The 23,279-nt window shown below is 35.5% G+C and overlaps 3 protein-coding genes across 3 annotated transcripts; all 3 read left to right on the top strand.

Annotated features, from left to right (window-relative positions):
• Nucleotides 1–4,578: 4,578 nt before the first annotated feature.
• Nucleotides 4,579–5,958, top strand: LOC147542763 (F-box only protein 13-like). The gene has a single exon (XM_086635337.1). The coding sequence runs from the start codon at nt 4,579–4,581 to the stop codon at nt 5,956–5,958; it is 1,380 nt and encodes a 459-aa protein (XP_086491463.1).
• Nucleotides 5,959–12,287: 6,329 nt separating this feature from the next.
• LOC147542762 (F-box only protein 13-like) lies at nt 12,288–13,619 on the top strand. Its single transcript, XM_086635336.1, has one exon. The coding sequence runs from the start codon at nt 12,288–12,290 to the stop codon at nt 13,617–13,619; it is 1,332 nt and encodes a 443-aa protein (XP_086491462.1).
• Nucleotides 13,620–21,538: 7,919 nt separating this feature from the next.
• LOC147542761 (F-box only protein 13-like) lies at nt 21,539–22,966 on the top strand. The gene has a single exon (XM_086635335.1). It carries the CDS (start codon nt 21,539–21,541, stop codon nt 22,964–22,966), a length of 1,428 nt encoding a protein of 475 aa, XP_086491461.1.
• Nucleotides 22,967–23,279: the final 313 nt, after the last annotated feature.

Here is a 23,279-nt window from a genome sequence, read left to right as displayed (position 1 = left end):
GTTACAACTGCACTCTTTAAACCCAACATAAGAGCCGTAATATCCCCCAACAAGCTCTTGATTCGCCAAGGAACAACACCATTATGAGTCTTCAAAACCCAACGTAAATCTGCGTCTATCATTTGTACTTTTTCCTTACCATTATTCACATCTTTCATTTTTTCAAATATGAAGAGGATGTGATACAGTAATATATATGCATTATTATTTGCAGTGGGAATAATTTGTGAATTCCAGTAGTAACTCCAAAACTACAGGTAAAATATGAAATTAAGCATTCCTATAACATGCATGTTCTATTTTGCCTCGAGATTAGTTGAGTTTGTTTTGTATGTTGTGAGACCAAACTATTATATGTGCTTAAGTTAGTAAAACAAAACAAAACTGCACTGAGCAAGGAAGTTTATGTTTTTTATTTTATTTTTTTATTTAGAAAAAGGGAAATGATAGAGTGACTTAGAAATTGGTACTTAGAGGGTGACATATTTCCTCATTTAGAAATAAAAGCGGTCCCCACCGTAGTCAAACTTTGAAAAAACCTTGTCTTTTAGTGATTCCACATCAGCTGGGCATTAAAATGCCCAAATAATTTGGGCTCTCTAGCATCTCCCTTAGAAAAAATAGGATTTATAAGATTGGAATATGCTCATAACTATCATAAAAGCAGCTACTCATACACCCTAAAGACAATACAAACTATCCCGCAAGCCCTTATTTTATAACACAGTTTCTATAAATCATAGATTTCCACCTCCGGATCCGATGAGGATCGAAGCTGTGACTTTCGAGTTTTTGGAGTCAATGTCAAACCACTGCACTAATGGGTGTCGGACAAGTAAGTTTATGTTTGCGTCGAACTAAAAACGATGTATTTGTGTGTAAACTACCAAAGGTAAAACTAAAAATTATTCATTCACGATGCAGTGTGGTGGTCTAAAATCGAACTATGCTGAAAAACATGATTTATGAAAGAAAAATCGAGATATAAGAGTATAACTTGCACTTTTTTTGCTTTTATGGAAGAACTATTTGTATGAAACAGACAAAAGGCTGAAGGCAAAAGGAGAATCTATTTTAGAGTTTATGATTTTGAAACTTTTGAAAAGAACGCCATGACGACAAAAATCAGCATGAAAAAAATTATGCAAATAAATTTAAACACAATGATAACACCATGAAAACTAAAACACAAAGAAGCAGTTTCTTGTTAAGCTTCAAAACAAGCTTTAGAGAAGATACGAGAAAACGAGTTGCTGTAAAATCGAAAAACAAGGAGGGAATGAATATGAAAGATTAAATGGTTTGGGTCGACCTATTTCAGTTTAGAACAAAAGTGGAATTCGACGAGTTTCTTTGTTTCTAGCAGGTTATGAGAGGCAGAATGCAGAACAAAAAAATGAGGTCTAGAGATGATAAATTAGACTTGATCTACATTTTTAGTTTTGTTTTGAACTTATGGTGTGTTTGGATGACGGAATCACATGAATCCGTGGATTCATGAGTCCTTCGGATTCATGAGTTCTTCGGATTCATGATTCTACGGATTCATGAGTTCAAGTAATTTTTTTTTGGTTTGTTTGGTAACTAATAAGAATTCTATGGTCAACAGTTGCTAGCCCAAGTGGTTCAAAGGTGTTGACATAAACTCCAGAAAGTCCTGGAGGTCCCAGGTTCGAATCCCAGAGAAGGTGAAATTTTTGGTTATTTGAATTGTGATTATTAAGGTATAAATAATGTAGTTGGGCTTTAGGCCATAATTTAGTTGGGCTATAGGCCGGTCTTGTAAGAGTTTGAATGAGCGAGCTTATCACATCTTTGATGTATCAATGCCAAATGTAATGACTATCGTTGATCGTAGTCAATTTTCAAAAATAAAAACAAGAATCCTATGATTTATTATTATTTATTTTTTTAACGTGTCTTTAAAAAAATTGAAGAAATCTATTCTCGAAATTTGTTTCTACAAAACTGTTTTCTCCGAAAATTGTTTTTTTTTTCTGGAAAACGTTATTGCCCGAAAGTTTTTTTTCCCAAAACCATTTTTCTCGAAAATCGATTTCTCCAAAACTGTTATTTTTCTCGAAAATACGATTTTTTTTCTCGAAAACATTTTGGGTCGAAAATTGGTTTTCGGGAAAAAAAGCGTTTTCGAAAAAAATTTATTTGGGGAAAAAGTGATTTTCAGGGAAAAACGGTTGTCGAAAAAATCGGGTTTGAGAAAGAACCGTTTCAGAAATAACAAACGATTTTTTAGAAACAACAGTCTAAAAAAAACGGATTTTGAAAATCAGTTTTCCTGGAAAAATGATTTTCGAAAAAAAACAGTTTTTTCAAAATAAAAACGTTATATTTTTTAAAACAATAATTTTGTAGAAAAATATGTTATAAGGGAATATTTCTTTGTTGATTTTAAGGTTGATATTTGAGTTTATTAATTCAAAACCCCAACAAATCTTAAGGGTAGGGTGAGATTTTGGTCCAATACAAATTTTGGACTTAGGAATCTTTAAGATTTAAGAGTCCTAAAATTCTTGATAGCCAAATAGATCGAAGAATCTTGATTTCTATCAAATCTCACTTTTAGTCCGAATCTTACTTAGAAATCCTGCAACATTCCATGGCTTAATAATTTACTTATATTCTCCATTTTAATTGAGGCAATATTTTAGCTAATTAATTGGTTGATTTCCTCTTTTGAATAATTAATGAGGATAAGATCTGTAAACTTTTGTTATATGTACAAAATGTATCTATTAACAATTAGTTTAAGATTGTTCCTAAAATATTAATTATAAATCTAAAATATTAGTTTAGTAAAATATTATTTCTAATTTGGCTCCCAATTATGTTGAGTTTTTGTTTTGGCTCTTAATTTTGTTTGGACTTCCATTTGGGCCCAAATTTATGTGACATTTTCTAGTTTTTTTTTCCTTCGTTTACTTCTATTTAATTAATTTATTTTGTTTCTTTTGAAAATTCTTCCTCTCGCATCTCCTTTGCTCTCCTCCTTCATTTGAACATTTTAGTGACATAGAGTCGTTAGCTAGCAACCCTCTGCTGACGATTTTTTTCTGTTTATCTCTTCCATTTTGCCCTCTCCCTTTTCTCTCTCAACTCCCACCATCACCACTCCAATCTCTCTCTAAAATATGATGACTCTATGGCGTCGACTGTTCAAATAGACGAGGAAAGATGAGCTGAATGAGATATGAGGTGGAGGCAAGAGATTAAGCGAAAGAGTGAATGAAATAAAAGAGAGAAAGAATGTTGAAAAGAAATAAAAGAAACAAAATCACAACAACCTAAAGGTTAAATTGGAAATTGATATAATTTTAGGGGGCTAAGTGCGAGTCCAAACACAATTGAGAGCCGAAATTGAAGTCCAAACACAATTTGGGGCCAAAAGAAAGGCCATGCAAAATTGGAGTAAAAACAGCCCAGTTGGTCACAAATCAGGGACATAAACATAATTTACCCAAAATAAAATCTCACCAAACCTAATTATTATCAAATTGGATTCACCCAAATCTCTTTGATTGTATTCCATTTTTGAGTAAGTCTGTAGTGATCCAGATAATTTGATGTAAATGCCTTACACAAAAATTTTCTATTTAAGTGGGCATTCTTGTGAGCTTTCAACAACAACAACAAAAAAAGTTTCCTCATTCTTGTGAGCTTTAGCGCAAGAGAAGCTTCATCGAGTTGGTACTTCTTCAATTGATTATTGCCTCCATTTTTCTCTATCAATTACTCATATATGTGATCCTAATGTGAAATAAATTGCACGGTGTCATTCTATTTTGCAGTGATAACTCGCGTAATCCGTACTTAAAAGTACTAAAAGGTTATAGATAGACAAATTCGTGGCAATCACAAAAAGGTATTAGTGGAAATCACTTCTATTAATTTCAGATTAGCGTATTTATTTACATACTGCGTGTTCTTTTAATCAGTTAATTCCCTTAAATTGACATTTCTGCTCCGCATTTTTGTCTAAAAACTATTTATTTTCTTAAATCTTTAGCCTTAATCAAAATACATTATTTATTTTTATGAGGCATTTTTCATCAAAAAAAAAGAAAATTATGAGACATGTTTATTCGTCTCTTGTGCCCCAAGCAAATGAAATGTCAAGAGCCGTCTTATATAGGAGAGTGTTACAATCACTTAAGTTTCAATAAGAGGTCTTTTAGATGTATTGGTGTCTCAACTTTTATTTTTAATTTTGAATCAATGAGATTTACAAAAAACTTTTGATGAAAGTACTATTTAATCAGGAAGATGTCACATCATCCTCTATGTCAATTTCGGAAAATCTAACCCTAGGTCCAAGTTGACTCGAGTATTATTTTCCTATTGTTTATTTTGTCAGACTTGTGATATTTGTCTTGTCCGATTGGCTGATTTGGATTGATCTTGTATTCAATCCGTTTCTATTCAAATTGAAAAAAAAGGAAAAAAAAATATCTTCTAAGACAATAAGGCAAGGACAAAAAACAAAGATCTATCTGTTTGTCCACGGTCTTTCTTAATTGATGTGACAATTAATCGATTTGTTTCATTTTCAGCAGTTAAACAATGGATGCCGTAAAAGACTACACCAACATAGAGAAGGGTACTGAGAATGAAAACTTATCAACTGAGGAAGAAGAAAAAACTCACGAGGGAAACGTTTTTAATGAACTGTGGGAGAAAATATTTACCCTACTTCCTATAGCTGATACTTTTCGTTGTCAATTTGTATCGAAGAGATGGGAATCAATGATACGTTCTCCCACCTTCTCAGCAAAAAACAATGAAATTAATCGTCGTCCATGGTTCCTCATGATGGATTTTTATTATGCGACTGATGTAGTATATGATATGGACATTTCGGATTGGCGTAAGATTCCCCTCCAGACTATTAATGTGAATAGCTATGATGAAAAACCAGTGGCATCTTCTGGTAGTCTAATATGTTGTAAAACTAGACTTGATGGTTGCCCATTCATGGTTTGCAATCCCTTGACTGGTTTAACTAGGGTTTTACCCAAGGTGGAGAATAGAAATGATGGTGATAGAGTTTTCATGAGTTCAAAAACAGGTTCTTGGACTTTCACTGTTTTCGTGGTTGGTCTTAGGTCCGAAAGTATTCTTCAGATTGTTGCTTTCTTATCAGATGATAATGCTTGGACTACAACAACAATCAATCTGCCACAAGGTAATATCATTAACAACATGGCCATCTTAGGAGTCGGTGATATCAATAACGAAGTCGATAACGACTTCAATGACAACTCTGGGAGTGATGAGGAGGACAACATTAACCCTAATGACAATGAAGACAACCTTGGGGGTAGTGGTGACGAAAACGGTGAGGCAGAGAACAACCCTAACAACATTAATGGATTTGACAGCGATGATGAATCTGGGGATGATGACGAATGGGTATCAAAGAAAGAGATAGCAGGAGTGACAACAATTGGAAGTAATGGGGACACAATGCTGTATGTGATGATAGGTTGTAGTGGAGTACTAATAGGGTACAACTCTAACAAACGTACTGCAGTTTCCTATCCAACTCTTTTACCACATTTGAATGAGTTTGAATTTGACTTAGTCGAATTTGGAGGTCGACTTTTCCTTGTCGTTCTGGGTCACAAATTTCCTTTCCCAGCCATTGTTTCTGTGAAAATATTCGTGTTAGATCCAACAGAAGAAGCAGCACGTTGGAAATTTCTGGCGACAATGCCATCGTCTATTTCTAACTTTTCAGGTATCCCAGAATTTGATATTAATTGTGCTGGTCACGGAGACAACATTATGATATGCCTTTCCTCTGCTTCTGCTATACGGGTAGTTATGTACGAGCCGAATAACCATACATGGTCCGTGTTGCCCACGTGTTTTGATTCCAATGGAAACATGAAGGCATTTGTATCGGCTTATGCGTTCGTTCCCATGATTGAACCCAAGTAGTTTTACTTGGGAGTTCTTTTTGGGTTTTTTTTGTGTTTTCGGTTCGGCAGGGTTTTAGTTTGTATTCAAGTATCTTATGTTTCCTTTTTTCTACTTTGTTGTTAGACAATAATTTAGATTCTAAATTTGTTAATCAACTATATTGTTATGGGGGTGCGTCTATAGGCGCCTCCAAAACTACTGTAGGGGCCTCCCCTTTGTAGGTGCCTCCCTAACCGACTATAGGGGCCTCCCGAGCACCTCCCTCTTCTCTTCCTCTTCTTCGTTTTTCTCTTCATCTCTCTCTACTTTCAATCTGAAAATTAATCCCAAATCTGAAAATCAACCAACTAAAACTCATTCATCTTCAAAAAGATTTAACACAAAACGATAATCCATTTTCTATCTCCTTTGGCTTCTTTCTATCTCTACTTAAATCTTCGCATTTTTGTTGAGGAAATGGATAAGTACCCTGATTAACCAACAATAAGATTAAACACAAAAGATAGAGAGAGGAAGAAGATTAACCAACAATCAGATTTAACACAAAAGATTAAACACAAAAGATTAACCAACACTAAGAAATTGGATAAGTACCCTGCAAATTGTTTATCCATTTTCTATGTCCTTTGGCTTCTTTCTCTCTCTATTTGGTGAAAAAAACTCTAGATATGTTGTCCAATTTAAAAAATGTGAAGATTTAAAACAAAAATTAAGCAAAAAAAGATCCATTAATCTATAAAAAAAGATCAAACCAACAATAAGAAATAACCAAATCTCTATATTTGAAAGAGTAAAAAAAAATGTGGATTTTGATTTTGATTGATTTTGAAAGAGTAAAAAAAAGTGATGAATCAAAATGCTTTTTGATATTAGAAACAAGTTTTTGGAAGTTGACGGTTGTCAGACTCTCCACTCCGATTTGTTTCGGACTGGGCCAGTCCGAGACAAAGTTGTGGGCCTCGGACTGGTCTGCCCGAATGGGGGGCGCCTATAGGTGTCGGGTGTTGACTGCTGGTCAAACAGCTATGAGAGGCCCCTATAGCAATTCGGGGAGGCGCCTATAGAGGCGCCCTTGTTATGGTTTAGATGGAATTTGTAATTTGTTTGTCTTAATAACTTTTATCCAATTCAAGTGTCTTAATGAACTATATTCTTAGCAACTATTTGTTGCCTTGGCTTTGTATTTTCATGTGTTATCTCAAGCCTACTTTAAAGCTCCCAGAGCTACAAAAACCTCACTACCTCTACTAGTCATCACATTGGAGTGATTGAACTAACTCAGAGCATGGTTATGTCTATTGCGACGATTGATAAAGTTCGTACAATAATTCTTGGCATTGATTACATCCGAACTTTTAGTACATTGAATGAGGAACTACGAAGATTACGCCCGTTAAATTTATTAGTGGTATGAAAGTTCCAAAAAAGAAAGAAACACCCGGTAAGGAAAATTGTACATTTTAAAGAATTCCGAATAATCAAGTTATACTTTGGTTTGGAAAATCTCCTGTTAACAGTAATGCCGGTGGTGGGACTCAAGGGAAAGAGTCCCACGCGACCACAAAACGGAATTAAATAGTTTGCACTTCTCATACTACTGATGTGTTATGTTTTTCTTAAATATGTTTTCATGTCTTATGTAAAGTTTCCATATTGTAAAACACATTTGTTAATATACATATATATTGGGTGTCCAGTGGTGTAACGCCACTACTTTAGGTACTTAGGGTCGTGCATATATTGAGACGTGTATGTCTCAGTGGCACACGTATACCCGGGCGGTGCATATACCGAAACATTTTTTGCGTCGTGAAATTCATTTCTAGATCATTTAGGATTAGACCGAGAACTGTGATTTGCATAGCAAATGCCATGTGGGCCGCAAAATCACATTAATAATCTCCTATGTTTTGCCAACTACAGTTTGGACCGCATAAAAGTGTAATGATACAACTTAAGAATAATAGTACGATACCAGTTATTGTTATTCTTAATGATACAACTTAAGAACAATACGCGATGTTAGTCACATTATTATCTTTACGCTGACGAATTGACTACATGTACAAAGTCTTTGACAAAATTCTTGACTTAATGACTCATTTTCACTAAAAAAACAAAAGTTAATCAAAGTTTTTCAAAGTTTGACTTTGATCGGGACTGTTCATTTAGCATTTTGTCAAGAATCTTGTCAAAGATTCTTTGTACATTTAGCATTTCCCTTATCTTTACGCCGACGAATTGACTATTTTGGTTTACTGGCACTATATATTTCTGGAAAGTTGCAAAAGTGGACCCTGTAAGTGCTAGAAGTGTTATAGGCGCCATCGTCCCTCCAAATTTGGCCACGAGGGAGGCCCCTTCTTCTAAAGGGCGCCTTTAAAATTCCTATATGTTTTATGTAAGCGAGGAAGTGTCATTGCTATTACTTAGGGACTTGAAAGTAACCTATGACTACTTACATTTACTCCATACTAAATAAGGTTACAGGAATTTGGGCCGAAGAACCAATTTGAAATTTTTTTTTTAGTTGAAAGAACAAGTTAAATTTTGGGTTATTTCCCAAATGGCCCCCAGCTTCCTGCCTAGCCTCCTAAATTAGCAAAATACTCATATAGCCCCCCTTTTTAAGATTCCGTTATAACACCGTTACCCAGTCAACATTTCTCTCTCCTTCATCTCATAACCTCTCTCTGCCACCTCATCTTCTAGCCAACTCTTTCTCTTTCATTTTATCTCTCCAACTATAAATAGGGGTTGAACCCAAATCATCCTTCATCTCTCTCTCATTTCACTCTATTTCAACTTTTTCTCTTTCATTTTATCTCTCCAACTCTCTTACTAATTTCTTCAATCTTTTTCAATGGATTCCTTCAATGATAATGAGTTATTTATGAATCTCCTTCAAAATCCCGGATATCAATCTAGCCAATTTGAAAGTGATGAAATTTTTAATGATTCTTCACGAGTTCCCTCGGTGGTAGACGAAATTTTAGATGATTCTTGCGAGTTTGAAGGAACGACTTCAACCAAGAAATCTAATAAACGGGTTGCGTATACTACCAATGAAGATATAATACTTACTAATTCTTATTTGAAATTCATATTTGATGCGGTTGTCAGAAATTACCAAAAATCTACTATGTTTTGGCAAAAAGTAACCGATGAATTTAATGAACTTACAAACTCTCAACGCACGAAAAAGGGTTGTAAATCTCGTTTCAGTGACATAAATACCGAGTGTCAAAGTTTCATCTCTACTTTGAGGATAGTAAATAAAGTTCCAAAAAGCGGAGAGAACGACTATGACCGGGTAATTTTTCTTACTTGTAATCTATATATTTTTATCTTTTGATTTCATAATATCCTTTTAAATCAATTTTTATCCTTTTCAGATTCAAAGAGCACTTGATATTTATAAAAACAATCACAAAGGAAAAATGTTTAAATTCCAACATGTTTACAAAGTTTTGATGCCGCATAACAAGTGGATGGCTGACATGCCAGGAGAGTCAACATCTGGGAAAAGAGATTTTAATACCAATCCATCGGAGGAAAGACCAATAGGTCGTAAACAAGCCAAAACAAATACAAGAGTCGGAGAAAATTCGACAAATTCTACCGCTAAAGACAAAGTAGTAGCCAGTGATGCTCCGTCGGAATATTGGCAAAATAGAATGGAAGAAGGGAAACAAAAAATGGTACACATGAAAGAATCTTTAGAAATTCAAAAGAGGTTCCTTGAAACCGATAAAAAAGCGAAGGACCGACAATATGGAATAGACTTAATGAAGATTGATGTTAATTCTCTTGACGAACATGGTGCACGGTTGCTTATGGAGGCGCGTGAAGCTTGGTTTGGTAGTAATCCACACCCCTTCTAGCTATTTTTAACTTTTTTATTGTTGTTTAGTCGTATTGTCGTAGATTTAAATTTCTAATCAAATATTAAGTTTGTAATCGATATTGTTTAATCGAATTATTTAAGTAAATTGAGAAATTAAAACTTCAAATTTAAGGGCCCGGGACCGCTCCCTATTGGAGTTGATTTTGAGGGTCTGAGCCCGGACCCTTAAATTTGAATGAAAAGGTGAATTTAAGGGCCCGGGACCGGGACTCACTGGACTTGCTCTAAGAAAGCTTTCTATTGGGGTTAATGTATTTGTAGAAGGTTATATTAGGTATTTTGAAAAAACTTGATCCAGATTGTTCAGTTTTATTTTGGACTTACACTTTTTTTTCTAATTGTGGGTGGATCATATGTCCTAGTTGGGGTCAAATTTTGGACCTAAATTTCAAAAGTTATATATTTGTGGTAAATTAAAAGTTTAACTAATTTGCCTACTGTGTGATGTTGAGGAAAGACAATCTTTTCAATTAAAACTCAATCATATGGATTACAATAACATTTGTTTAGTTAAAAGGAAATCATTCCTTAATAGTTTACTTATATTGTCCACTTTAACTGAGACAACATCTTAACTAATTAATTGATTCGGTTTCGTATTTTAACTAATAATAAATTATAGGATGAGCACTATATTTTTCTACAAAATAGGACAGTTGGTCACAAATTAGGGAGTCAAACAGAATTAACCCAAAATAAAATGTCATCCAACCATTATTATCAAATTTGATTCATCACAATCTATTTGATTGTATTAGATTTTTGAGTAAATCTATAGTGATTTATGGCATTTGTTGTGAATGACTGAGAACCAAATTTTTCTATTTAAGTGGGCACAATATTGAAGCTTAAGATATCATAGAACAATTCTTGGTTGTGGAGTTGTAGTTTTCCTCAGTCTTTGTGTTTTAGCTCAAGAAAAGCTTCATCTAATTGGTAATTCTTCATCTGATCATTGCCCTTGTTTTCTCTCTTAGTTACTCGTACTATCGTATATGTAATCCTAATGTTAGATAAGTTGCATTGTGTAGTTCTATTGTGCAGTGATAAGGCGCGTGATCCATCCGCGAAAGTATTAAAGAATCTGTGAAGTGACAAATTTGTGGAAATCTAACAAAGGTATAGTATAAATCGCTATTATTAGTTTTATATCAGCGTATTTATTTACAAACTACACGTTCTTGTTAAGCATTTAGTTCCCTTAAAACAAATTTTTTTTGTTCCATATTTTGCGCTGAGAAACTGTTTGTTTTTTTTATTTTTGCTTCATTGTCAAAGTAGGTTATTTACATAAGTTGATTAGTAGGTTATTTACATAAGTTGATTGTGTTTGTAAAGTGAGTTTCATCCATTAACACTTATAAAACATATGATCCATGGACTTATTTTTCAAATTTATTTTGAGGCGGCGCTTTGGCAAAAAAAAAATTAGAAAAAAGTTGAAAGACAAATTGTCAATTTTGTCAAGTTTTGTAGAGTACTATCTCCATTTATCTTTCTTCTCTCTCTCCTCATCCTTTCTCTCCTCTTCTCTCTTTCTCACCCCTTTCTCTCCTCTACATAGTCTGACTAAGGGAATATCCCTTTCCCCATAAAAACGATTTGGGCGGGGGATCTCACCAAAACAATCTTTGATTGAGTTGACGAGAGAAATAAGAGAGGCGAGAGGGGGAGGAAGAGAGAAAAAGAAAGATAAATGGAGGTGGTGGTGGTGGAATGAGAGGAGGAAGGAAAAAAAAGACAAAAAATTGTGATGATGGCCGGAGTAGTTGGCGGTGATTGGACTTGGTGGTCGGAGATAAGATCTCTCACCAAAACAATCTTTGATTGGGTTGACGAGAGAAATAAGAGAGCCGAGAGGGGAGGAGAGAAAAAGAAAGATAAATGGAGGTAGTGGTGGTGGTGGTGGTGGTGGAATGAGAGGAGGAAGGAAAAAAAAGACAAAAAAATTGTGATGATGGCCGGAGTAGTTGGCGGTGATTGGACTTGGTGGTCGGAGATAAGAAAGAAATAGATATTTTCTTTCCCTTAAAAATTTTGTGCTCTCGAAATTTTTTTATTCCCCAAAACGCCGATCTTATGTCTGACTCATTCAGATTTTCAAAAACTTTGGATGAAAGTACTGTGTTATCAAAAAGATGTCACGTCATCCTCTAAGTCAATTGTTGAAAACCTAACATTAGGTTTGAATTGATCCGAGTCATATTTTCAGACGGTTTATTTTGTAAGACTTATGATATTTGTCCTGTCTGAATGATTAATTTGGGTTGATCTTGGATTCAGTTGGTTTAGACGATTCAGATTGAGAAAATGAAAAAAAAAAATTATCACTTAAGATTTTAAAGCAAAAACAAAAAACAAATTCCTATCTGTTTGTCTCTTGGTGTTTCTTAATTGATGTCCTAACCTATGCATTTGTTTCATTTTCAGCAGTTAATCAATGGATTACCAAAATGACAACACCAAAAATGGAAACTTATCAAGTGAGGAAGAAGAACGAACTCACGAGGGAAACGTTCCTAACGAATTATGGGAGAAAATATTTTCTCTACTTCCCATAGCTGATACTTTTCGATGTCAATTTGTATCGAGGAGATGGGAATCGATGATACGTTCTCCTACCTTCTCGGCAAAAAATAATGGAATTAATCGTCGCCCATGGTTCTTCATGATGGATTATTGTTTTCCATCTAATGTAGTATATGATATGGACATCTCCGATTGGCGTAAAATTTGCCTTCCGCCTGTTTGCGAGTATAGCTATGAACTACCAGTGGCATCTTCTGGTAGTCTAATATGTTGTAACACAAGACTTGATGGTTGTTCATTCATGGTTTGTAATCCCTTAACTGGTTTAACTAGGGTTTTACCTAAGGTACAGAACAGAAATGATCTACATACAGTTTTCATGAGTTCAAAAACAGGTTCTTGGACTTTCAATGTTTTTGGGGTTGTTCCTATGTCACTTAGTGTTCTTCAGATTGTTGCTTTCTCATCAGATGGCAATGCTTGGACCACAACAACCATCAATGTGCCAGAAGGTAATATCGTTGACAACATGGCCGTCTTAGGAGGCAATGAGGAGGGTGAAGAAAATGAGGAATACAACGAGGACAACATTAACCCTAATGAAAATGAAGCGAACAACGAGATTGTTGACAACCTTGGGGGTGGTGGTGACGAAAACGGTGAGGTAGAGAACAACCCTAACCACATTAATGAATTTGACAGCGATGATGAGTTATGGGTACCAAAGAAAGATATAGCAGGAGTGACAATAATTGGAAGTAATGGGGAAACAATGCTGTATGTGATGATAGGTTGTAGTGGAATATTAGTAGGGTACAACTCTATCAAACGTACTTCCGTTTCCTATCCAACTCTTTTCCCACATTTGAATGCGTTAGCATTTGACTTCGTGGAATGTGGAGGTCGACTTTTTCTTATCGTTCTTCTTGTCGTACCCTGCGACCCAGACTTTGTTTGTGTGAAAATAGTGACGATAGACCCAAACGGAGAAGACCCGCATTGGAAACTTCTGTCGACAATGCCAGCGATTGACTTCTCATGTACCCGAAGGTTTGACATTAATTGTGCAGGTCATGGAGACCACATAATGATCTGCATTTCTTCTTGTTGTGAGGACCTGGTAGTTATGTTTGAGCCAAAGAAGCGTAAATGGTCCATGTTTCCCGGTTGTTTTAATGCCAGTGGAGTTGAGAAGACATTCGTAGCGGCTTATCCATTCATTCCAATGATTGAACCTAAGTAGTTTTGCTTCGGAGTTCATTCTTGTGTTATGTTTTCTGTTTGGAAGTGCATCAGTTCGTATTCAGGACTTGACGTATTGATTAGTATCTTTTGTTTCCTTTTTTCCCTTTGTTGTTAGACAATAATTTAGCTTCTGGATTTCTCAATGAACTTTATTGTTATGGTTTAAATGGTATTTAGTTTGTTTTGTTAGCTTATATATATTCAGTTGATAGGGTTACTGTTTTCAGCCAAAGAGTTAATTGCACCCTTTAGCAACTATTTGTCGCCTTGGCAGCCAAAGCCGTTGCAAATATATTACACCAAATAGGGTCGTACATTGGTTCGGTATCAGACTTTTGAGCCCTATCCACAAACCAATCCGAACAGTTTGGTTTTTCGAAAACTCAATCCAAGCCAATTCGCTCATGGTTTGGTTCGGTTAGAAGAAGGGCAGTAAACCGTGAGGAAGTAGAACATGAATAATTGCAAGGGAGATGGCAAAAATTTGGATTTGTTTAAATCTCCACAGTCCATCATGCCCATTATATACTTTTTCATATATGATAAATAAAAGGCATCAATAAATATTTATGTAAATCGTGACGATTGAGAAAATTCGTACGGTATTTCTTTGCATTGATTATTTCAGACATACTAATGAGGAACTACGAGAATAACGCTCGTTTAATCTATTTGTGGTACTAAAATTCCAAAAAGGAAAGACACACACCTAGCTGTTCACACACCCAAATTAGATAACTTTTAATTCTAAGTCAATTATAACTGGTATTAAAACTAGGTTATACAATCAAAGGCCTTTGCTACGACTCTAGGGAAAGAGACCCGCACCGATTATCTTAAAATCGGCTCAGGTTGTGTGAAGGATTTGCTACGACGTCTACACCGGTCATCTCCTCAATCCTAGTTTATTGTGCAATGGGCATTGGAGTTCGGTTTCGGGTGCTCTTGTAGTCCTTAGCAGCGATTGGGAGATCTGGAGGGGAGGAAGACAAAGTTTTTTTGGTACCTCAAAGACCTTGGTCCAGAGTGTCAACAGGTAAATTACCTCTAGATTATAGTTTGAACAACCAGACACGTCTGGTTTGAACAAACCAGATCTCGTCTGGTTGTTCAAACCAGACGAGCTCCGGCGAAGGGGCTCCTCTCCTTCGCCGGAGTCATTGAGAAGAAAGAGAGAGAAAGAGAAGAAAGAGAGAAGAAAGAGAGAAGAGAGGGAGAAGAGAGAGAAAGAGATGAGAGGGAGAAGAGAGAGAAAGAGATGAGAGGGAGAAGAGAGAGAAAGAGATGAGAGGGAGAAGAGAGAGAGAAGAGAGGGAGAAGAGAGAGAAAGAGAAGAGAAGATGGTGAAGTCGCCGGCAACATCCGGCCGGCGACTTTTCCGGCGACATTAGAGGGGTGTTTGGTTTAATTTTTTTTTGTTTTCCACCGTCTTCCCCGGAAACTTTAATGCTTTCTCCAAAACAGTGGCCATTATTTCTAATACGGATGGCGGCTGGTAAGTTGTCTTCGTACACATGCCCAACTACTGAATTTTTTGTATTTTCAAGCTCCAATTTCAATAGCCTGGCGCGCTATAACGCAACCCACGGTATCTTGTCCTAGTATTGAAGGTTAGTATCGTGTGAATATTGTCACCACTATTACTAATGTCATAACCACTACTATCGTTCTTCAAGAGTTGGGTTTCAAGGTTAATAGTCTGACTCAGATACTATGTGATAATGCAAGTGAAATTATAATGACCACAAATCTAGTGTTTCATCGAAGATCAAAGTATATTACTTTGAAAATGACACTAAGGAACACTACAAAAGGACGGGTTATTTGTGACGAGTTTTTCCGACGGTTTGAACATTACATGTGTTTTTCTTTCTTTGTTTTCTTACTTCAGACATTTTTCTTTTTCATTTAGGTGTTGTTTGAAATTCCTAATAATTGCGATAGATTCTTAAAAGAAAGATGAAATTTGCGATGGAAAGATCACAAAATTGTTTTGAAAACTACATATTACAAAAATAAAGAAGTCAAAAATCGATGTCGTGAATTTGTACCTGAAGGAAGTGTTGCAACTCAGTGGTTATCGTTGCCTGAGATTTTGGAACTGATGACTCAAAGGTAAAAAAAAAGTATTTCCTTACACATTTAGGTAAAAGTTTGATGTGTTGTCTAAAGTATTATCATTTTGTTTAAATATAGATAGTTCCTGAAAGAAATAGCAAAAATAGGGTGGTCGCGATGTTTCTTTACACCATGGGTTCTAAATCTTTTGCACGAGCTATATCATAGGTAAAACTTCATCTTTCACTTACTATAAGTTTGTTAAAATACTTTGGCAGATTTACATTATTGTCATGGTTTATTGTTATATTGTAATGTTATTACTTGCTAAGTATTTTTCGTTTTGTAGGTCAAAATGGAAGAAGGCAAAACCTTTAGTCGAGTAAAAATTTTAAAGTCACTTGAACTTCTAAAGGTGGTAAAGGGATTGTAAATGAAGACTCTGTTGAAAAAATAATAAGTTTCTTTATATGACATATGTGGACACTAATCAACTTTATATTGCTTGGCAGAGACAAATGGATGAATTAGAAGGAGATAGATTTGTCCAGAGTACTCTAGAAGATTTTGACGGCTTGCCAAGTCCGAATAACGTATTTGGCACCATCATGGGACGTGAGTGAGGTGGCCGTGTTCGATGCCTAACAATGGTAAAATCAAAAGATTTATTTGGTCGGCAGTCATCTCCGAGCGTCATTAAGAATTTGACGGATGAAAACAAAATATTAATGACAGAAGTTGAGGCTATGAAAGTGAAGATGGATGAATTTGAGGCTATGATTTAGGAGATGGAAGTATTTAAGAGATTCATGCAGTCACATACTACAAGTTCATCATCGCAGGCATGACTAACCTATATTTTATTACGTTAATTATATAACAAGGTGACTTAAACCTGGCTACTTTCTCTTAGTATAACGACATAGATTCATCTTCATATATATAAAACACTTAGAAATCAAATGTGAAGACATAATAGAATATCTCAACGTCATCTTTGTTAGTTTTAAAATGTATCTTCTATAAATTATATGTTCTCTCATTAGCTTTTCAGGGTTTATTTTCCTTTTTGGCCTTTTTTTGAGTTAATATATGGAATCATGCTACAAGACCTAGGTGTGTGGTGAGATTGGTTAAGTAGCTTTAGGATGTTTTCCTCACCCATGTTTGTTACATTAGATTGTTGAGACGCACAAACCAGCACATAAACTACAAGCAATGTACAGATTGATGGCGAAAACACTACTACAAAAATACGTCACATTTGTAACTGCTGAAGTCGTTACAAATACTGGGAAAGTCGTCACAAATAGTCACTTGCAACGGCTTGGAGCCGTTTCAAAATTGTTATAAGCCGTTATAAAAAACCTCGTTGCTAATACATTTGTAACGACTGTTAGCCGTTATAAAAGATTTTCTCACCAAATATGGATGACTATTTATAACGGCTTAGAAGAAATTTAGCCGTTACAAATAGTTATTTTAATAGAAAAAACAATTGGAAAATCAGTAAAAAGCCACAATATTTTTTTGCTCTTTACTGTTTTTCCCTGGTTGAGAATCAGAAAATATTAAACCCTAACAAGATAACTCAAACTAAATAAGATCATCATCGATTCAACAAGTTAACGCAAACAAAATTAAATTAACTAATAAACTAATAAACTAATTGAGAATGTCAATTAAGTTTCGTAGGTAACCGATAATTGTTAATTGAGTAACAATTTTAGGAAAACTGAACTAATTTCAGGATCCCTAAATACATTTCAACTCTTTACAATTAAAGATAAACAAATACGACATGATAGGTTTCATACGCAATCAGAGTTGGACCAAGGTCTCAAGTTGGCTTGGATCTGCACTTGCCCAAACCGTTAACAACCCTACCAAAACGATAAATATAAACATGTTAGCTCTTGCATTTAGTTTTCTTTTTTGCTGTTCTATAAAAAGTTATTATTTTATTAAAACACAAAAAGGTAAAACTAAGAGAAAAGAAACTAATATAAGATAAAACATAGAGAGGTAAAACTAATTGCACAAAAGAAACTAACATAAGATGAAGACTAGATACATACTAATAAATGGGGACTTAACCAGGTCATAACTATAAAAAAAAGTTTATACATAAAAGAGACATCGACAAATATAATTACAACCCTGGAAATATAATAAGAAGGCCACATGCTATGTCCACTTCTGCTCCACGAGGCCCTTTAGCTCCTAAGTCTTCTATTTTTTTTTTGTTGAAAATCCTAAGTCTTCTATTACCACATTAGACTCACTCTCGTATTAGATTCGGATATTATTAGTCATGCAATCACATGCCTTCCTCTTCTGAAGGTTTGTTTTTTCTTATTTCTTCTTGAAGTATGCCTTCTTCAGTTTGACTTTTAGATTCAGGAGTCTTTTGTCATATGTTTCCCAATTTATCATCTTTTGTTTTATTAAAACATATATATAATCTTCTAGTCATGACCGTTGATGGCACACCAATGTCATTAGGTGGTATTGGCTTTGTTGTCACATCTAATCTATCTCTTCAAAATATTCTTCACGTTCCAAACTTACTCTAAATCTTGCTTTTATTAATCAGTTGCATGATTCCAGAAGTTTGGTTTTATTTTCTTCCACCAGTTGTTATGCGGAAGATGTGCAATCTCAAAAGCTGATTGGGACAAGTCGTAGGCAGGGGGCATTATATTTTGTAGAGGAGTTCAAAGTACTTGATGTTGCAGCTTCCACTTTTGACTTGTCATCTTTTCAATCGAGTCATTCTTCTTCTAGTTTTTACCTATGATATTCTCGTCTTCGTCATGTTGCAGCATCCCGGTTGAAATATTTAGTGTCTATTGGTGCATTAGGAGATTTACAGGTAATATTTGTTATTGTATTGATTGCGAACTTGCAAAATTTCATTTATTTAGAGGGTGTCTGTTTTACTTAAATCTTTTGATTTAGTTCATTTTGATGTACGTGGTCATTCTTATGTTCCCACAAAAAGAAGTTTTCAATACTATGTTTCCTTTGTGATGATTGCACAATATTATTCCATCATTAAGTGTTTTAGATACGATTTGGATGTGGAATATATTTCAATTAAAACCGAATCATATGGATTACTATAACATTTGTTTACTTTTAAAGATATCATGCCTTAGAGCAACTCCAATGTGGGGCTCGGGCTCCCAATTTTGGGAGCCACTGGATTTTGGGAGCCCCGGGGCTTTTCACAACTCCAACGTTGGGCTCCCAAGAGGGGCTCCCAAATCTAAAATATGCACATGTGTGGTGTATGTGTGTGAGGGTTGTGTTTTAATCTTCAACTATAAATTATTAATTTCAAATATAAAATTGAAATTTAATATTATGTTAGAGAGAGAAGGAATTTTGAAAAGATGAAAAAAAATTAAAAAAAGAAAAAAATTAGACAAATGATTGGAAAAACAAATTTAAAACAATTTATATTTTTTGAAAAAAAATTTAGTTTAAAAAAAAAATTTAAAAAAATTAAAAAAAAACTAAATAAGTGGGGTGGATCCCCTTTTTAGGGGATCCACCCCAAATATGGCCGTTGGGAGACCCCCAACGGCCATATTTGGGGCTGGGAGCCCCCCAGCCCGGGCTCCCAGCCCCACCGGGAGCCCAGCCCCGGGGCTCCCGGGTTGGAGTGGTGAGGCTTGGGGCTGGGGCTCCCAAATTCAAATTGGGAGCCCCAGCCCCATGCACGTTGGAGCTGCTCTTACTAGTTTACTTATATTGTCCATTTTCACTCAGGCAATATCTTAACCAATTAATCGATTCATTTCCTCTTTTGACTAATAAATGTAGGGGGATTGGGCAAACACCCAGAATTGATTCATTATCCTGGATATAAGGTTAAATTGGAAATTGAGATCATTTTAGGGAGCCAAAATGGAAGCAAAAATGTAATTGACGGCCAAATTGAAGTCCAGCCATAATTGCGGGTCAAAACGGAAGTTAATGCGTAACTAGAGTCAAAACAGGGAAGTTGATCATAAGGGGCCAAACACAATTAACCCAAAATCAAATGTCATCCAACCTAATTATGATGGAATTTGATTCTCCCCGATATACTTGATTCTATTCCATTTTTGAGTAACTCTATAGTGATCATGGAATTTGTTGTCAATGACTAGGAACCAAGTTTTTCTATTTAACTGACCACAAGAGAAGCTTAAGATGTCAATATGGAGCAATCCTTGGTTGTGGAGTGGTAGTTTTCCTCAGTCCTGTGAGTCTTAGCCCAAGAGAAGCTTCATCTAATTGGTAATTCTTCATTTGATCATTGCCCTTATTTTCTCTCTCAATTACTCGTATATGTGATCCTAATGTGAGATAAGTTGAATGTGTAGTTCCATTGTACAGTGATAACGCGCGTTATCCGCCCGTGATAGTACTAAAGAATTTGCAAAGTGATTACAGAGAGACAAATTTGTGGAGATTTCAAAAAGGTAATAGTAGAAATCGCTTCTATTAATTTCATATTAGCGTATTTATTACAAACTACACGTTCTTGTTAAGCATTTAATTCCCTTATAACAAATCTTTCTGCTCCATATTTTTCGTAGGAAAACTATGTATTTTTTTTTATTTATTTTAGCTTTAGTGCCGAAGTAAGTTATTTACATGTTGATTGTGTTTGTAAAATGAGTTTCATCGAATAAGCCTTCTAAACATATGGTCGATGGACTTATTTTTCATGTTTATGTTAGGGCAGCGCTTTGGCGAAAAAAGAAAAATTTAGAAAAAAAATCTAATACAAAATTTGAAAGACGACTTGTGAATTTTATCAAATTTTCTAGTGTATAAAATTTTAAAAGTACATATAACATCTTCTTCATCTTCGACCACCACCTGTCACCACCACCAACTCCAACCACTATCACCATTTTCGTCCTCCTCTCCTTCCACCACCACTACCTCCATTTATCTTTCTCTTATCTATCATTTTCTCTCTCTTTCTCTCGCTCTTTTCTTTATCTCTCTCCTCATCCTTTCTCTACGATCTTGTCTCTCTCCTCACCCCTTTCTCTCCACTATATATTCCGGTCAAGGGGATATCCCTTTCATCAGAAAACTGATCTGGGTGGGAGATCCTCCAAAACAATCGTTGATTGGATTGAGGAGAAAAATAAAAGAGGAGAGAGGAGGAGGAGGAGGAGGAGGAGGAGGAGGAGGAGGAGAAGAAAAGAAAGATAAATGGAGGTAAAGGTGGTAGTGGAATGAGAGGAGGAAGAAAAAAAAGGAAGAAGAAAACTCTTTTCCTTAAAAATCCTCCAAATTTTTTTCCCATAATGTCAGCTTTATGTTTTTGAGACATGTAAACATCATATCAGTTCTGATATCTGGTCTCTTGTGCCCTAAGCAAAAATGAAATCAAAGGCGTCTTACATAAGAGAATGTTATAATCACTTAAAATTTGACCAATAGGTTTATTAGATGTATCAGTGACTCAATTTTATTTTTGGTTTTGAATCAATGAGATTTTTATAAACTTTTGATGAAAGTACTATGTTATCAAGCAGATGTCACGGGCGTCATCCTCTAAGTCAATTTCTGAAAGCCTAACCCTTAGTTTGAATTGACCCGAGTCATATTTTCAGATTGTTTATTTTGTAAGACATATGATATCTGTCATGTCTGAATGACTGATTTGGATTGATCCTGGATTCAGTTGGTTTAGACGATTCCGAATGCGAAAATGAGAAAAAAGATTATCACTTAAAGATTGTAAAGCAAAGACAAAAAAACAAAGACCTATCTGTTTGTCTCTTGGTGTTTCTTAATCGATGTCCTAACCAATAATGCATTTGTTTCATTTTCAGCTGTTAATCAATGGATGACCTAAACGGCATCAGCGGCATACGGAAAAGCACTAACAAAGGAAACTTATCAAGTGAGAAAGAAGAAAAAACTCATGAGGGGGAAGTTTTTAGTGAATTATGGGAGAGAATATTTACTCTACTTCCTATAGCTGATACTTTTAGATGTCAATTTGTATCGAAGAGATGGGAATCCATGATACGTTCTCCTACCTTCTCCGCAAAAAACAATGAAATTAATCGTCGTCCATGGTTCTTCATGATGGATTATTGTTTTCCTACTAATGTAGTATATGATATGGACATCTCCGATTGGCGTAAAATTTGCCTCCCGCCTATTAGTGAGTATAGCTATGAAAGACCAGTGGCATCTTCTGGTAGTCTAATATGTTGTAACACTAGACGTGATGGTTGTTCATTCATGGTTTGTAATCCCTTAACTGGTTTATCTAGGGTTTTACCTAAGATGGAGAACAGAAATGATCTTGATACAGTTTTTATGAGTTCAAAAACAGGTTCTTGGGCTTTCACTGTTTTTGGGGTTGTTCTTATATCACTTGGTGTTCTTCATATTGTTGCATTCTCATCAGATGATAATGCTTGGACTACAACAATTATCAAGGTGGGGCAAGGCACTCTCATAAACAACGTGGACATCTTAGCCGGTGACATCATTAACGAAGTGGGTAACCACATCGATGACAGTGAGGGTGACGAAAACGATGAATATAACGAGGAAAACAACCATAATGACAATGAAGCGAATAACGAGAGTGATGACAACCATGAGGGTGGTGGTGACGAAAATGATGAGGAGAACGGAAACGGTGAGGCAGAAAACAACCCTAATGACATATATGGATTTGACAACAATGATGAATTTGGAGTTGATGAGATATGGCCCATATGGAAATCAAAGAAGGAGATAGCAGGAGTGACAACAATTGGAAGTAATGGGGACACAATGCTGTATGTGTTGATAGGTTGTAGTGGAGTACTAATAGGGTACAACTCTAACAAACGTACTTCCGTTTCCTATCCAACTCTTTTCCCGGATTTGAATGAGTTGGCATTTGACTTAGTGGAATGTGGAGGTCGACTTTTTGTTATCGTTCTCGTTGTCATACCCTTCGACCCAGACTTTGTTTGTGTGAAAATATTGACATTAGACCCAACCGAAGAAGCACCGAGTTGGAAACTTCGGGCGACAATGCCAGAGTCTATGTCTAACTTTTCATGTACCCGAGGAATTGATATTAATTGTGCAGGTCATGGAGATCACATAATGATATGCATTTCCTCTTGTTGTGCTCACCGGGTAGTTATGTATGAGCTGAAGAACCCTAAATGGTCCACGTTACCCGAGTGTTTTAAGTCAAATGGAGACGAGAAGACTTTTGTATCGGCGTATCCGTTCATTCCGATGATTGAACCTAAGTGATATTGCTTGGAGTCCTTCTCTTCCGTGTTGTGTTTTCGGCTTGACAAGGTTTCAGTTTATGTTCAAGACTTCAAGTACTGATCAGTATCTTTGTTTCCTTTTTTTTCGCTTTGTTGTTAGAAAATAATTTAGATTTTTTTTGTTATGGTTTAGATGGTATTTAGTTTGTTTTGATAGCTTTGTATTCAATTTATGGGGCTATTTGTTTCTGCCGAAGAGTTAATCGCAACGGTTAGCAACTACTTGTCGCATTGGTAACCAAAATCGTTGCAAATATGTAATGCGAAAGCCAACACTATTCCAGTTGGTTTAT

The sequence above is a fragment of the Eschscholzia californica genome, unplaced genomic scaffold (genome assembly GCF_041429995.1).
Source record: "Eschscholzia californica isolate CP2 unplaced genomic scaffold, dmEscCali1.0.p SCAF_4, whole genome shotgun sequence".
Lineage (NCBI taxonomy): Eukaryota > Viridiplantae > Streptophyta > Magnoliopsida > Ranunculales > Papaveraceae > Eschscholzia > Eschscholzia californica.
Note: the sequence above shows the minus strand (reverse complement) of the source record. Positions and strands in the feature narration are given on the sequence as shown.

Excerpts from the sequence above, each read along its gene's own strand:
- LOC147542763 (XM_086635337.1), top strand. The coding sequence starts at position 4,579 with ATGGATGCCGTAAAAGACTACACCAACATAGAGAAGGGTACTGAGAAT.
- LOC147542762 (XM_086635336.1), top strand. The coding sequence starts at position 12,288 with ATGGATTACCAAAATGACAACACCAAAAATGGAAACTTATCAAGTGAG.
- LOC147542761 (XM_086635335.1), top strand. The coding sequence starts at position 21,539 with ATGGATGACCTAAACGGCATCAGCGGCATACGGAAAAGCACTAACAAA.